We start from the raw sequence: 16,855 nt of genomic DNA, 5'->3' as shown, positions 1-16,855 counted from the left end.
TCATTTGCCTTTGGCTGTCCCCTTGTGCCTGCGATTTGAAACCAGGAGCAGGTGTCCCCTTGGCTGGAGAGACCATCTGCTGAGCCAACACTCTGGACAGGAGGCCTCTGCACGAGAAGTGTCTGCAGAGGAATCTGCCAGGCCGTGGGCAGAGAGGTGCAAAATGGAGTCCAAAGCTAAACCCATATACAGTTAAACAATAACTGGGTTGCCACTAGCAATACAATTAATTACCTGGCTCTATTATATCTGGAAATATTTTAAAAATTAAAGCCAAACATAGCAGCAATCTAAAGATGCATTTTTTCCAGATACAGGCAATGCCTCCGCTACATAACCAATCTTTAAACCAGTACTTAAAATACACCCGAAGAAGGCTCCACAGCTGAAATGTTGTGTTTTCTTTCTTCTCTTTTCAGCATGGAATAAACCTGTTCCATGTTTACAGGGCTGTAGACTACCCCTGGGTTTTAAGTATACTGGGTGGACAGGACCTCAGACCTGTTATGTGTTTGTCAGGTTTACTTGAAGAATTCACGCTTCATTTTGTACTGTACAGTTCTGCAATTTCCCTCACGGGATCAATAAAGTATCTATCCATCTATCTTTCTTAAAATGAAACTATCATAAATAGAAGGTAATAGCAGGCCCTTTACCATCAAGACTTTCAGTTTCTTTTCCAGTAAGCAAGCAGGAAATCTCCTGAATTTTTAAAAAAGCTTCCTATCCAACTGCTCTTCATTCCTTTTTACTTACACATGTTTAATTCATTTCAATTAAGGATTTGCATCAGTGTAGGCTGGCTGCAAAGCTGAATGTCTTCTTTCCAATGGTACCAAACTACTTGTTCCTTCACAGGATTAATTTGTCTACCAATTTTGGATGCATTTGTCCTGGAATGCAGAATCGATTGTTACTGATAAGAAAAAAATCACATTATTATTAGAAATACCTTCTATTAATGAGAAATGTAAACAGTTTTCTCGTCTTGGTTTTGGCTGTGAGATGTTTGTTTTTCAGGTTAAAATTGTTAGGACAATGAGAACAGATAAATAAGAATCCGTTATTATAATAATAATATTATTATTTGTGACAGGAAGCTTATTTTAAGAAACCGGACACGTTAAACCTTGAGTCCAGAAAGATGACCGACAATAGACAAAATCTCATTGGGAATACCATTTCGAGTTTTCTTAGTGCATTGAATGTTTTTTTTCCCTGATATACATTTGGCACGTGTGCCGTTAGAACAAATCAATAACCAAATAAACATTTGAATCGCTGCTTTTAAAATATTGGGATGTGTTGTATTTCTTGCTTTTTAATGTTCAGGACTGAGTTGTGGACTCCTGCCCCAGTCGCGGTGTCGCTTTTTGGCCAGGCGCGGCCAGGACAGCCCTGCCCTGCTCTATATTGCGGGTCCTCACGCTCCTGCCTGCTTTCTCCTGCACAGACTGCAATGGCGGATTACGATAACTACGATGACCGGGATCGGGCTTACGGCAGCTTCGGAGGTGGAAGGGGGTAAGAAAACAGCCATGGGAACAGGATGTTTATTTAGTGCCAGCGCCAGCACCAGGAAAGTGGTGCTGTGTGGGGGCGAGATGCCCCGATGGGTTTCGGGGTCCAACTTGAGTAGGCCTGTCAGGGGGAGACGGGGGACGGTGTGGGAGACGTGCTGGGATGAATGGGGAGCCGGTGTGGTGGATTAGGAAATCGCTGGGATTTGTGATGCATCCGAGACCCCCAACTGTAAATTATGGAAGCGCGATAATGTGCTCCTGACTTTTAACTTCGGAGTAGTAGCGATTTTACAGCTGGATCGGCGGCGTGCAGCTGTGCGGCTGGTGAGCCGGGCTGTAGCGTGGTGCCAGCGGGGCAGTTGGCGCCAGGGAGCCCGGGAGAGCAGCGCCACATGTGGGTGCCGGGGCTGGGGGGCGCGGTGCACCCCGGAGTGAAGGAGACTCGCCCTTGCGCGCAGCCCGCTGCTCTCTCCGGAGCTATACAAACTCGGCTAGATGTCCCGTTTCTCCACCCAAAAATCAGTATCCGTTACATTCTGTGCTGTCCATGTTGCTAGACGGATACGTTTTAACAAATATGAAATGATTCTTCTGCAACATGAGGTGTCTGAACACTAAATATCCCCCCCTTTTTCGTCCGATGCTAAATAAATCAGATTTTTTTTTACTTTAAATCTAGAAAACTGCCCTTACACAAAGGGGGTTCCTGTTCCGTGGGCGGCCCTGTTTCCACAATACCTAAACAAATATTACCATGCGATTATTCATTTTGTTATATAAACCAGTAGTGTCCCTCAGGAAATACTAACATAAAGTAGCTGGTAAAAGCAATTTCGCAGAAACGAGGCTGGTTAGCAATAGAGTGGTTTGTGGAAGTCCTGAGTTTCCATTAGTAGAACGAGGTTGTAACTGAGATGGAATTTAAATTAACTCGTTGTCATTCGTATTGTGTGTGAAAAGTGTTTTTATACTCTTCTTGCAAGCATATTGCAGTACACTTTTGTAAATTTACATTTTTAACCAGATCTTAGAATTCTTAGTTATGATCAGAAATATTAAGTGAAATTGCATTAGGAGTTTTGGTGGTAACTTCATAGGAATATCTTTTGTGAAAGAAATTGCTTAAGTACTCATAAATAATTATTTATAATTGTTCATTGACACAATGTTTCTTGCTTTTTACAAGGTGTTTGGTGGGGTTTGCTAAATGTACTAAAATGTGGTGGGTAGCTTCATTTGTAGATGAGCAGTCTTTCACCTGAAATCTGACTTTCTTTGGACGAGGGGTTTTATTAGCTGCTGATGACTCAGGGGCGCAGGAATGATGCCAGAGACCAGGAGGCTTGCACTCGTCATTGCCATTCGGATGGTTCGGGCCTGAGCTTGGCACATTTACTAACCACCTCTTCACTTTCAGTTAGACTTGCAAGTGGAGGGTGGGAATCGGATCACAATAGTTTCACACTGGGAATCTCCGATTCAGCCCAGGATTTAAATCAGGTAGAGTGGGATGGAGCAGGAGAGAGGCAAGGTGAGATTTGAAATCTCTGGTCACAGTTCTTTCTGATCTTGGCACACTGTCTGATCTTCAGCCATCCGTCTGCACTACACTGCGTCAATGTCACATGGCTTGGCCAGCACAATGGTGTGTAGGCTGCCATGCTTTCCCATTATTGGCACTTTTACTGTAGTTTTTTTTTCAAGACTTAAGATCCCTTCGGTTTTATTCAGCCCATCTTTACCTGAGACTTCTTTATTTTCTGGGAAGGTTTGTGCAGGAAGCTGCGTCAGTAAGCAAGTTGCAAAGGAACAAGTAGAAGTTAATCCTGAAAAGTTGATTTTACTTCTGCACATGTTTAGCAAGGCTATTGAAAATCTCTATTTTAAATTTCACTGGGAATAACAACAGTCAGGAATTAGACATATTAAAAGATTTGATTGTTTAAGGTTACAGTAATTTGTCTTAACCCACTGTGTGGAGGGCTGGCCACAGGACGAGGAGGCCGGGACCCCCTGCAGAGTGAGGAGTGACCAAGGGGCAGAGGTGGAGATGAGGGATACAGGAGACGGATGCAAGGGAGAGAAGGAGTATGAATACATACAGTATTTATAATGCTTAAGGGAAGAAATGATGTCATGATTGATTACAAATTACCGTAAGATGAGGCTCGGTGAACTTGGCTGTTTTCATCCTTTCCAAATGTTCGTTTAAACCCAGTTCAAAGTCAGTATATCGCATTGAGATGGTTTCTTTGTAGGGCTAACAGGGGCTGTACCAGAGACCAGTGAAGAGACTTAATTGTGGAAGAATTGATAAATAAGGGGTCTGGAGCTCACAATAGGCTTTTGACACCCCTCACAGACTGACTAGCTCCATGCAGGGCAGCTGCAAACACTAGCTAGCTTGTTTGAGTGTTGTGTAGACTATGTGGTGTGCAGTGGTTCTGAAGTACTGTTAGGGTGGTTTCCTCAGTGCATCTCTGCTGTGCAAGATGTGTCCCCTTGAGAAAAGCACAAAGGAGACAGTGGGTAGTGTGTTTTAAATCTCTAGCTCTGGAAGATGAGCTGTCTTTTCTTGCTGTGATCATGCTGTGCAGATTTAAGTACACCTTCCTTTGAGCTGCATGAGTTGAATAATGTAGTTGTTAAAGATTTCTACTTCTGTTTGAAGGTGTTACTATTGTATATGTGAGTGGCTGGCTGGTAAGGTATGATAGAACACATGGGATTGGAACTGATCTTTTTTTGATAAATATCACAGTTGAATATGTAGATCATTGACAAAATAGTGGAAGCATGTAAGTAAATAAGATATAATATTATGGCATTATATTAAGATTATAATAATATAATGCCAATTATACTGAAAGCATTGGCTTCCACACAGGTGTCGATCATGTGTTAATAAGCACATAAACCCTACTTAGGTCATAAAAATACTGGAATTCAGAGTTTCACAGGCTGATGAATACTGGAATTCATCAGCACAGGCAACAGTAGGCGGAAGTGCACAGATCCACAGAGCCCAGTGGATTGATGAGCAGGACACTGATGTAATCCTTATGTCACGGCCTTCTCGCTCACCAGGTTTGAACCTGGTATAGCATTTATGGGATATTGTGGTGTGATGCCCGAGACAGCATTTTCCACCTCCGTCAAACAGGTGTGAGTTGACTGACTTTCTTGTGGAAGAGTGGTGCCGCCGCCTCCCTCCTGCAGAATGCTAGGCACTGATGGACTGTGCCACTGTGCTTATGGGCTGTATGTGGTGACCCAACACTGTTAAGTAGTTTTACATTGCAGTTTCGACTGTTTTGTCCCCTGCCTGCAGGTGCACAATGCAAGTCTTGTAAAGGCAGAATTTTTTAAGGCTGAAAAGCAGTTAAAGTGGATCAATTAAGCTACTAATTAGTAAAATTAGTTTACTAAGTGCAGAGTTGGATTGAAAATTCAGGGGGCTCTGTAGGCCTTTAAGAAATTCATTGTAAGGGATTCCAGTCTGTTTTAGATGTCTTTCAGGCCATCTGGATGTATATACTGCATGATTTAATGCTTAATGGTTTTGGACTTGTAAATGTTTTCTGTGCAAACATTGATGCAATTTGTTTTGTCATTAATTTGGCAGGTGGTGTACCTTAATCTGAGGTACAAGGTGTACAGTTTATACTATAAACACTAATTATATGCACTTTATTGATTGCTATATATGTACCAATAGAAGTAGCAAGTTATATATTGGTACCACAATATTCAGTTGAGTTTAATTTCTATAGTTTCTACTCTGTGCAGAACATTTTAGGGTATAGTCTTTAGTTCTCACAACTGGTGCTTAATTAAAATAATTAAGCATCCAATTAATGGCAGTTAGTTTATTGAACTTGAGTTTATACAAACTGTCACCTTCTTTCTCACTACACTGGCTGAGGTATTGAGCTGGTGACTCGCACGCACCTGAGAGCTTGCCAGTTGATCAAGATGTGAACTGTCGATCTCTTATACAGAGGTGGATGCAACCTTTTCTAATTGTTGAACAGTATTCATAATGCATTTGCAATATTTATGAAGTTGATTTTAAAAGCAAGTGCTTGAAGTTCACTTATAAAATAAAATGTAATTGGCTGCAGTTTGTTTTTAAATGCAAGTACATTTAACTTCAGCACTGGCTGCCGTTTAGTCAGAAACAAGGGTCAGCAAGTTTTATTTACAGCAAGCATTATGTTTGAAGTTGAATAATTATGAAACAGAAAGCGAGTAAACCAGAAATCTAAACAAATAAGCAAAGCAAATTAAAGGCATCAGCTAGGACTGAGAAGGTGGAGCTCTGTTGAAATTAAAACCTGCAGACTCAGTAGACACTGGCATAGCATGCTGAAGAAAAGGTCAACTCTGCTACTGCTTTTCAGTTCTGGGAGGACCCATGTACTCGCTTATTCCCATGGAATATTCCACTCTCTTATTGTGAGGGCAGTGTGGACACAATATACACAACATATGCAATATATACACTGTAAGGTGGGAAGTTGTGACCTTGTGTTATCATATGACTTTTAACTCTCTGAAGCTGAGCTCTACAATTAGCTTTTATAAATTTAGAAAAGTAGACTTAAGAATGAGACAGAGCTCACAAGCTTTGAACTGGGAATGGATGAATATTAATTTAAAGTCTATTGAAAGTGAATGATTGTACTTTAAATAAGTGAAGAGATTTCTCTCTAGACAGCAGAAAAAGAGCCCAGGATTCAAAGATGGTGAAGTGTACAGAGTTGCAGGCACAGCTAAAAATGTTAGAATTGCTAAAAGGAAGATGGGAAAAGGACATTGCAACAGAAGCAAGATGTAATGCAAACTATTATTTATTATTTATTATCAGCTTCTTCCTGCACCTACTACCTAACCTGAATTTGACAAATGTCAGATTTTTGCAGTGCATTATACATACGGGATTTTCAATGCATAGTGAGCCTAGCTTCTATGGTAAACCTAGGTATTGGAGAAATGATTGTGTGTTTATACTGTACTCAAAGTTACAGTATTATTCAATAAAAATATCTACAACAAAATAAACGTATAATTAAATGTTGCATTTTATAGGTAGTTGATACTGTGTAACACCACAATAAAGGTTCAGTCTATATTTTGTTTCTCCATTGTTCAGCGGAAATAACATTGTGTAGGCATTTTACCTGTTGTCTACTAGTTGTACTGAAGGCTCAGTTCAAGTAAAGTTAACTTTATTACTGTACATTGTATATACTACTTTATTTTTGTATTATTGTATTGTACTTACTATGTATTATAATACATATTATATATAATAGAGTATGATATTATTGTGCATTATTAAAAACCTTTAACTGAAAATTAAAAATTATTAAGCAATAATAGAATACTTGTATTATTTAATAGCACATACCTTATTAGATGAGTGGCAGTGCTTTGAGGCATGTGTCTTGGCATCCGATCTTCTGTCCACAAAATTAAGCCTTTTCATTTCCTTGAAACAAAGGGTAAACAAATGTCTGCTCTTCCTTTTTAAAGCAGTTGCCACAGATTGCCCATGTGGCTTGAAGTTTCTTATTTTCCCCACATGAGCTCTGGCCTTGCTGTGTCTGCACCAGTGTGTGAGTGCAGAGGGACCCGGGGCCGCAGGTCCTGGTGTAGAAGGGCCGCCGCTGTTCACCCTTTCATCTGTTGCTAACGGGGTTTTTCTGAACAGAAGATCCCGAGGAGGTAGCGGCTCAGGAGGACCCCGCAAACAGAAGGAGCTGCCCGCAGAGCCTCCCTACACAGCCTATGTAGGAAATCTGCCCTTCAACACGGTGCAAGGAGACATAGACGCCATTTTCAAGGATCTCAGTGTCCGGAGCGTCCGACTAGTCAGAGACAAAGAAACGGACAAGTTCAAAGGTGAGGACCTCCATTCCTGGGCTGGGTTTGTTTTTCTGATAACGGAGTAGCCAGGGCTGGGCTGCTGGAGCTGGCTCTGCTTATTCTGAAGTGTGGCATCCAAGCGCAGACCAGTCCTACAGCTCTAGTTTTGATTGCATTCTAATGCTGTTGTAGATTGAACATAATTATGGTTTAAAGTAATTTAAGCCTCTGTGAAATGAAGTAGGCTTCGATAATAAGGGTCTGTTATCAATTCTTAATTTTGAAGGAGAGGGCTCATGGCAGAAAGGTTAGATAAAAGCAGACCACACACACCCCAATCACAAGCTCCTTTCTATACGCAGTCTTCTGTGCTTTTAGAGGAAATTGCTTGAACTCCCCACCCATTTTGTGCCCCTGTGGGTTGTCCATGGATGTGTACTTTGTCACGTTGGATACAGCTGGCTTTGCTTCTCTTATTTGTAGAAAATGTGGAAAAAGAATGTTTCCCCATGTCATAGCCACTCATGATCTCCAAATATAAAGTGACACCCCAAACTCTGCACAAGGAGCCCCCCCCCCCAGATTTGCATGAGCTTTATGTGTAGGCAGCAACGTTTAAATTTCATTCATACTCAGGATTAGATTCATCTTGATGGCATGCTGAAGTTATTAAAAGGTTTTTAAACAAAAATAGGGAATTCGGGGTCTGGTTGACTTCCCAGGTTGGTGTTGTCAGGTGTTTACAGGTCGGCACACGGGCAGAAGAAGAGCACGACTGCTGGTGTCCCGATGTTGCACCGTATTAAAAGCGGAGAGAAGCTTTGCTGGCTGAAGCCCCCTGACCCTTGAACATGCAGGGCTGCTGGGAAATCTTTCCTTCCAAACGGTCGAGGTGGTTTTGCACCCCTTCCTGTGAGCTGCATGTGGCTTACAGGTCCTGTTTGACAGGGGTGGGGCAGGGACCCGTGGAGCACTCAGCACAGTAACCTTTCTACCCCTTTCTTCCAGGGTTTTGTTACGTAGAGTTTGATGACTTGGAATCCCTAAAGGAAGCCTTGACATACGACGGGGCTGTAAGTAGTTCGCTTGCTTGCTGTAATTGGACCTGGGCAGCAACGCTGACCAAGCAAAGCTTGCAGAGCTGTTTTGATTGTAGCAGGTGTTGACTTATTGCTCACATGCATTGACTAAATTCTCCAAAATCCTAGTTAGATGGTAGTTGATTTCTGGACCTTGAATGGGAAAGCATTTAAATGTAAAGATACATTTTGATTGGTCATTTGCTGTCATTAGGACTTTAACATTTATTTCTAATTAATCCCTTACCTATCAGTGTTTTTAGTTTGAAACTCTGCAAGACCCAAGTGAATTTCTTCACACGGGATGAGCAGTTTGGTTCATTCTACTTGAACCATTAAAATCTAATTTGATTTTTTTAACAGTAGACCAGCTGTCAACCAGACAGAATGTAGGTATTGTGTGAAATACTAACTCACCCTTTACAGGGGTTAAGTTCCTAAAACCTCCATGTTTTGCGAAGCAGCCAGTGGGAAATAAGGGGTTAGCTTCTTGCTGCCACATTAATGGCTGTAATTTATTAATTTAACAAATTAAATTAAGATATTGTAATTAAATTCTTACAACTCAGTTGATTTAAAAAGTGCATTCTTGAAAACAGTGTGGTCCTGTGAGCTTGCTCCTGTGACGAACGCGTGCGTCTGGACGCCCAGCTGGGCGCAGAGCCGCTGGCATGTGAGGGAGGTGTGCGGTCTGGAGCTGGAGGAGGAGCCGGGCACGTCCGCTTGCAGAACCGCGCCAGTTCCAGGGTTGCGACACCCTCCACCATGAGTGGAAAGGCAATCTCTTTCAGAGGCCGATGTAGTGTAACTGCAATGCTTTCAGCATTCATTTCAAGTAGGAAAGACAAAATAAGTCATCTTGAAGCTTTGCATTATTTTCAGTATTGGCTGTTCCTAACAGAGCATCTGGCGTAGTGCTTCAGAAGCCATGTCTGTGTGAATACACCAGTGAGCACGGCAACAAGTCCGCGGTGTTGAGGTTTTCACAAGGTCGTGTCCCCTGCACGGTTCCTGTTCGTGATTGTTGTAACTTGAAGTGCCGGTTTTGACTTTTCTTTGAGGAAGGTAAACCCACATTCTTGCAACGACCAAAAAATGTGGTTACCTGGATTACTAATCCCCCTGGGTTAGTGAATGAGCCACAATAAATGCCAAGTGCAGCCGGCTCTGTAAGTCCCACACAAGCCAAGGCCTGAAGTTAGCCAGTCAGATGTGATCTGAAGTGCCTCACTTCTTCTCCCACTGTCCTCAGCTCCTAGGAGATCGGTCACTGCGAGTGGACATAGCAGAGGGCCGCCGGCAAGAAAAAGGTGGAGGAGGGTTCGGTTTCCGAAAAACGGATGAGAGAGGTACCTGCTTGCTTTTCCTTGGCACTATCAGAACTGCTGGGGCAGCTTGAGGGTACAAGTAGCTGCTTGTACCCCAGTCAGTAGCTCCAGAGCAGTAATTGTGGTTTGTTTTTACTTCATATACTTCTTTTATAATATGGTCTCATATAGAACACAGGCTAGAACCCATGCCATTTGAACTTTTAAAAAAGGTTTATACCAGAGAGCATTAAATTAATTGTCATTTTTAATTTTTCAAAGTACAGTAATTGGAATGTTTAATTTCTTAGAAATCAATTAAGAAATTAATAATGGGTTTACAGCATTGATGCAGTTTTAAGTATTGTGTTCTGAACTTAAATCTGCGCCTGAGTGACACTTTTAATATTTTGATTTGGCATAATAAAAGGATGTTGGCTTTCACCAATATGCATCTGTCTGTTTTAACAAACATTTTTGTAGTGTGTCTGATAGTTAACGGAGATAACAATACAACAAGGTTTTTTTATGGACTTTTCATCATGCTTTCATTCTTCATTCCTCATCCATCTGCACCTCCATCCTTCAGTTTTCCTTTCTTAGTCACTATACAGTTTTCCCAGTCAGTAAGCCAGCAGTGCTAACACTGCTGTGAACTGTCACTTTCTACTCTCCAGTAATCCGGCTGTCCACCTCACACACTTCTTACTGATGCCAGTGTAATTGAAGTGCCACAGTCAATCTGTGATGAGCTCCACAGCATATTTCAGACTATCCTGCTCTTTCCCAGCTTTGCCTAAAATAGGGATTTAGGGACTTCTCTCTCCACCCTACTAACCCACAATGAGCAATCAGTGGCTGGCGAGCTCTTCGTCACAGTGTGCCTGGAGCAGAGGCCTGCTACCCCTTCTGCAGGCTGTACCCCATCTTTAACAAGGGCCCCTGTCCATTGCAGGGAGGGGTGCCCCCAGAGGTCCCAGAGGAGGGGGAAGGGACCCCAGAGATTCCAGAGAGGACTTCAGCCAATCTGGAGGAGGTGCGCAATGTTTCACCCTTCGTTTACTTCCAAATCCCCAATTTTCCGTGCATTGGCACTGAACACCTACAGTCCCGCCGTTGCTGTTTTGGCACGTGTAGGACCTCAATGCGTCACTAAAGCACAACGGTCATCCTGTTCAGCACTGCAGCCAGTATGTTGCTGAAAGTGCATTCAAGTCCCTGACAACTTTTATAGCAACTTGTCTGTGCTTCAGGGTAGTGAATTCAAAATTCACAGATTTTGATCTTTCCAAGTGAAAATACAGAGCCTTTTCTTTCATTTTTGAAACGTGTATTCCAGATTTGATTTAAAATTCCATTAATCTACAGTGCCTGCATTTCATGCACATTATCATTTTTCTCCATGTTTGACGTTCCAGCTGAAAATGGATGGAAGCTGTCAACTTTTTTTTTTCTCCTCCCTGTTCATCTCTTAACAGGCTTTAGAGATGATGACTTCCTGGGTGGGAGGAGTCGAGGGGGTGGGCGCCCAGGCGACAGGAGGGGGGCGAGTGCTGGTGGGATTGGTCGTTACAGGGAGGGACCCCCACGTGGCGGCTCCATGGACTTCAGAGAGCCCTCCGAAGGTACGGCCCACCTCTGTCTCTCTGCTCCACCACAGAGCACAAACCACACTCCTTAAGAACCCAAATCCACTTCCTTCTTCTGCTGGCATAAGGCGCGGCACAAGTACAGTTTGTGTCTGAGAGCAGGGGAAGGGGGTGTTTGAGGTCCTCGGCCTTCAGCATTTGTCCGTAGGGTGTTTGTATGGGATTTCAACAGGTGCTGTGGTTTCCTCGTGTGTGCTGAAGACCAGTAAGGTCCAGGTTTGCTTGGCTATTTGAAATTGGCCCCGAGGTGGACTGGCATACCGTGCCCTTGCCAGGAACATGGTGAGGGTTATGGCAATCCCAGGTGGGTTCGCTGGGAGGCAGGGAGAGAGAAGGCAGGTCTTTCATGGGTAGTGATATGTTCTTTAGTCTGTCATACATTCAGGATCATGGAGTAAAATGCAGATGTTCTTTTGTGTCTGATGTCGCTCGTGTGCTTTTTCCAGAGGAAAGAGCACAGAGACCAAGACTACAGCTGAAGCCTCGCACAGTCGACGCTCCTCTTAACCAAGTCGCCAACCCCAACTCGGCCATATTCGGCGGGGCCAAGCCCAGGGAGGAGGTAATTCCCAAAGAGAAAGACTAAGACACGGCGGACAGCCGCAGCTCGCCAGAACACGGAGGAGGGCACGGAACTGTAGAAACAGATCGCGCCAGTGGGCAACTTTGACACTGCGTTTATCATTCCTACCGTTAGATGAGCTTTGACCCTCCTCCTCTTCTGAGCTCAGTTTGAGAAAACAAACAATATTATTAAAACACACAATACACAAAAAAGCAGCTCGTGAATGCATGTCAGCTGTTAACAAGTGGTTTTTACGTACACCTCTGCTTCCCTGTATTTAGCGCCTGCTTTGTACTGTAGTTACTTTGGTGGGGGTGGGGGGGTGGATGTTTGGTTCATGTTGACTTGAAAAAGGCAAAAGAAGTTAGCTGCTCTCAATAGAAAAAAAATCTCATCCTATTCTCACGGGACTAAAGAAAAACGAATGACCGCTGTATGTTTAGAGCCTGTGTTTTAATGCAGAGGTGGCTACAGGTGAGCTTTGCTTTCTTTGGCTTCCTCTGTCAAGGACCCATTCTGAACAGGAGTGTGGCTTTCTGTTCGTCAGAAGTGTACAGCTGACCTGGATTTGTTTTGGGTAGAAAGGGGATTTGAGCAAGGGTCTGCCAATTTTCCTGACTAGAATTTGGCACGCCTGTAGATGCAGGGCCTGACCTTGAGTGATGCCCTCGGAAGGCAGATGAAGAAAGAGCTGGAGGTATTGTGACCCCACTCAGCCGATTATCAAAGCTTTCTAGGCGTCTTTGATGCACAGGATCGGCCAAAAATAAGATGATTTTAAGTCCCGGGGGAAACAGTATACATTTAAAAAAAATATTATCTTATAGTTCGCAAGGTGTATAGTTTTAAATTCACAAATCTTCATCTTCATATTTGGAACTTATAGCAGGCACAGACTAGTGTGTATCTGTTGGATCTCTGGGTTATAGCTATATATTTTCTTTTTGTTGTTTTTTGCCACTTTGCATCTAATTTTGTTTTCTTTTGTTTTTAAAGAATTAATAAATCCATGTGGCTGCATTATTCCGGAAGGCTAAACTGGATCGCGACTGGCTTTGTTGACCAAAAATCTTTCAAAGACTTCTCCCAAAGAAAGCCCAGTGTGTTTAAGGCACTGGGTTCTCATCCCTTCTGCAGGTGCACAGGGTGTGCCCTCGTCCAGCTGGTACAGTGCCAGTGGAGTCTTGGGCGGTGGGTACGACCCTGGCATGTGTCAACTCTTTGGTGTACCGACACCAAAGGCAAGCAGCTCAGACAGTGGCTTCAGTTTGATTCTGTTGCCTTTGGGTAAGGACGTCATGACATTTACCTTTTCTTTTCCCCTTCCAAAGGCATCTTTTATGTTGCATACTGATGAAATAGACACAACAGACAAGGCTGATATGCGTTGTCTTTTTTTGAGTTTCTAAAATACTTAATTCAGTGAATCAAAGTTCCACTGTCCTATACATTAAATGATGATACCACAACAGAACCACACTCACCTTTTTTGTCTTAATGTTTTACTTTTGCATACTGTTATTCTTTGTATTTGAAAGATTTTTGATCGCAGTGCAGCGCAGAGTAGTAGAGTTGCTTTCGGCAGTAATGAAGCAATACAGAAACCCAACTGCTGTAGAAGAGCAGCATGAACACACAGTAGTTAGAAATGGAAAATGGTGAAAAACGCTACAGTCCTAGTCGCGCCGATATGTATTTATCTTCCACAGCTAGCAATAGCACCAATAAGAAATTCTCTTGATTCAAAAGCAAACCACAGGGTGCTTATTGAAGAAAAGCAAACCATTTCCTTGTATCTCCATTCCAGATAGCGCCAAAATTAAAAAAAAAAAAACTGATCAAACATGCAAAGCTTGGGAATCTGTGTTGTGGCCAGTTTTGTTCACATCTCTTTTAAGCCCTAGATAAGACGTGATATAGTGATGAATATTCTTACTGTAGAAAAGTCAGTAGTCTAACTTTTTTTCTTCACTGTTTATGGCAATAAAACATATCTCATCTTACAGACACTCTTAATGTGTTGAAGTATCGGATAAGAATCTGTTCCTAGGCGGTTTGCTGGAAGTCCCAGCGGCTGGGTGTTTCGGAGCTGATGCTGCTGATGTGTCCAGGAGAGCTGTTTCCCTCTCTGGCTCACAGGTCTCCTTTGTCCTCAGCAATGTTAGCTGCCAGTAAACCTGCTGGTGCTGCTAGAGGACAGTTGGAATCTGAAGGCTTCTTGGTATAGTCCTCCCTTCACATGCTGGTCTTGAAGCCTCTTTACTCACCGGTGATGGGGGAGGGGGGATCTTTGATTTCACTTGTAAGGGGAATCCAAGTTTGCTTCCATTGCCCTCAGTGCAGAGTGCTTCCTTAAGGGGGTGGTGTTGCAGCTTTCACAATATTCAGTAAACGGTAAGAAGTCAGAACAGGCACTTGCCTTTTTTTTAAAGAATTTCTCTCCAGAGCTTTGAAGTGTTTCTCTTGTCAGGAAATATGTTTTTTTTATTGGCTGTGCTTTGCTAACAATTTAAAGTGTAGCACACCCAGAATTGTTTAGGAATTGTTACCAGATTAATGACAGAATTTAGGAGAACTTCTAAAATTGACAGTCCTATATCACTCATGCAGTTTCAGCCAATAACTGGCAGGTTTCCCAAGTGATTTATATATATATTTATTTTTCCTCAAATACTTGGAGTATTATGTGGGCCCTCTGTTTGAGCAAATGGGTAACCTTGAAAGGGGTCTGAAGTTTCAGGCAAGAGTTCTCTTGGTTTTAAAAGCCATCATTCTGACTGAATTGAGTTGAGTAGGTTAAAACGTGCAGGTTAATGAATGCCAAGAATCTCAAGTCTCAATGGATTTTAGTTTCTATTCAAAATGGTTCTAGATAATCTTGAAGTACCCCTGAGCACATTATATTTTAAAATTAATATTCTGTTCTGCTTGTTTGCCTCGTCAAATTTTGGGTAGTCTTTTTTTTTTTTAAGAAAATTTTAGTGAAATTAAAATTAAATTGTTTGCTTAGGGCCGTAGAAAAGAAAGCAACACAGAATATTAATACAACTATGGAAATGAAGTGGTTATGATACAATGTAGGAGTCCTTAAACTGAGCTAGTGTAAGCTTGTGTACTCAAGATCAGTGGCTGGAAACGTCTGGGCTGTAGACGGCTGTGTTGTCCCTTGTTCAGTTTGAACTGGCGCTGGCCCTCACTGGTCTTTTCCCAGACAGCTGGGTCTACAGATCTGGTTAGTTCACACATTACTGGTCTGGACTTGTCCTGCCATCAGCCTGCACATTGGACATTCACTGCAACCCTGATGAGAGAGACGCACTTCAGTCTCGGGAAAGAAATCTCAAAAGTAAAGGCTCTTGTGCTCAGCGTAAGTGAGGCGCTGTCATGAAGGTGTGGGTGTTTGACTCCCTCGGCACATTGGAGGCAGGCTTGGTTTCCGTGACTTCTTGGATTTGGCATCTGCTGTAAACTTGCCACCTCCCTGTAGTAACCCTAGCAACCAACAGAGCTTCGCTTTCATGCAACTTGTGCATTTTAAGCTGTCATTTCAAAAATAAGAACCATTTGTGTAACACTTCTTCAAACTGGCAAGACATGCATTGTTTGGTTTATCTTCAGTGTGGATTATTCTGATGTCAGACTGAAACTAAGTCTTGAATGTGTGGGGAGGGGGGAGGGGAGGCAGATTTATATTTTTATTTTTTTTAATTAAACCATCCAATGTTAATGATTGTTTCACTCTTCAGTCAACTGAGTTGACTTTTAAATGTAACAAAGTAAACTCCCAACACTTCACACATTCTGCTTCGTAAGGAAAAAATAAATATGAAAAAGACAAAAAACAGTGAATTTAAGGATTTGGTATTTTGTGAATGATCTTTTAAATAAAAGAAAAGTTAAGTAACCTTCCTGTGTGATTGTGTTGCTGTTGTTCCAAGCAAAAGTGCTTGTTGTATGTCTTACTTAGTCTCTTGATCACCTAGAAACAAAAGGTTAAATATGATAGTTTATACACTGGTGTTCGAGTATTTAAATGAAGTAATATTAATAAAAGAACATAGTTGCAAATGACAGACCATCATGCCCACTATGGAAAAGCTAGTCAGCTTGTTTTATACTCCCAGAACTCTTTGTGTAAAGACACACACATGTTTGATCTGCACAAGATTGCAAAACTGCCCCACACATTATCTGGACCCCTACTCTTCCTTACATTCATCTTCTTCAATCTTAAAAGAATATGCTGCATTGGTGAGACCTCTGTGCATTCACTGACTGGCCACCTGGAACAAGTTTCAGCAAACAATGACCAGACTATTTCCTGGTCTGAGATGCATGTCTGACAGGTTCAAGAATGTGGATCTACGTTTTTTTAAAACTTTGTAATCTTCAGTGGTATCAACAAAGTCAATCTGAAGAGTTGTGAAAACAAGGCTTACAGTGAAAATGAAGCACAGGTACTGTTAAGACTGAAAATTGGAGGCACTTCCTTTGTGTTTTTTGGTATCTGGACCAGACTTTCCAGTCAAGCTGTTAATGTCTCTGGAGTCTTGGAAGATGTCATTTTCCACACATGTCCTCCACCCATAAGTGTGTTTGTAGGCTGTCAAACAGCTTCTCATGTTTGTTATCTTTATCTTTAAAACTGTCCCTGATGTTCCATTAAAAGACACAGGGGGGCGACTGTAAACCACTTTTCTTCTTCCAGATATCAATATTGCTGTCCTAATATCATTTCCTGGCAGCCCTGGTGAAGAGAAGGTTTATCTCTGTTCTCGCATCTGACATTCTGCATGACCCATTCAAAGAGAACATTTTGAGGTACAGACCACTTCCTCACTCATGGGAAACCTATATGGCC

General features: G+C 42.3%; 1 protein-coding gene across 4 annotated transcripts; it reads left to right on the top strand.

Annotated features, from left to right (window-relative positions):
• The first annotated feature begins 1,373 nt into the window (after positions 1-1,373).
• eif4h (eukaryotic translation initiation factor 4h) lies at positions 1,374-15,898 on the top strand. 4 transcript variants are annotated; one of them, XM_088616315.1, is made up of 8 exons: positions 1,374-1,524; positions 7,243-7,430; positions 8,403-8,467; positions 9,726-9,822; positions 10,736-10,816; positions 11,259-11,405; positions 11,876-11,991; positions 12,991-15,898. In XM_088616315.1, the coding sequence occupies exons 1-8, from the start codon at positions 1,460-1,462 to the stop codon at positions 12,994-12,996; spliced, it is 765 nt and encodes a 254-aa protein (XP_088472441.1). In that variant the 5' UTR covers positions 1,374-1,459; the 3' UTR covers positions 12,997-15,898. The 4 variants fall into 4 exon arrangements, with proteins under 4 accessions (XP_088472441.1, XP_088472440.1, XP_088472442.1 ...); XM_088616314.1 differs by having other exon boundaries at positions 7,240-7,430; XM_088616316.1 differs by lacking the exon at positions 10,736-10,816 and having other exon boundaries at positions 7,240-7,430.
• Positions 15,899-16,855: the final 957 nt, after the last annotated feature.

Source organism: Lepisosteus platostomus, chromosome 22, assembly GCF_059453375.1.
Source record: "Lepisosteus platostomus isolate fLepPlt1 chromosome 22, fLepPlt1.hap1, whole genome shotgun sequence".
In the NCBI taxonomy this organism is placed as follows: Eukaryota; Metazoa; Chordata; class Actinopteri; order Semionotiformes; family Lepisosteidae; genus Lepisosteus; species Lepisosteus platostomus.
The sequence above is the reverse complement of the archived record's forward strand: the minus strand, read 5'-3'. Positions and strand labels throughout refer to the sequence as shown.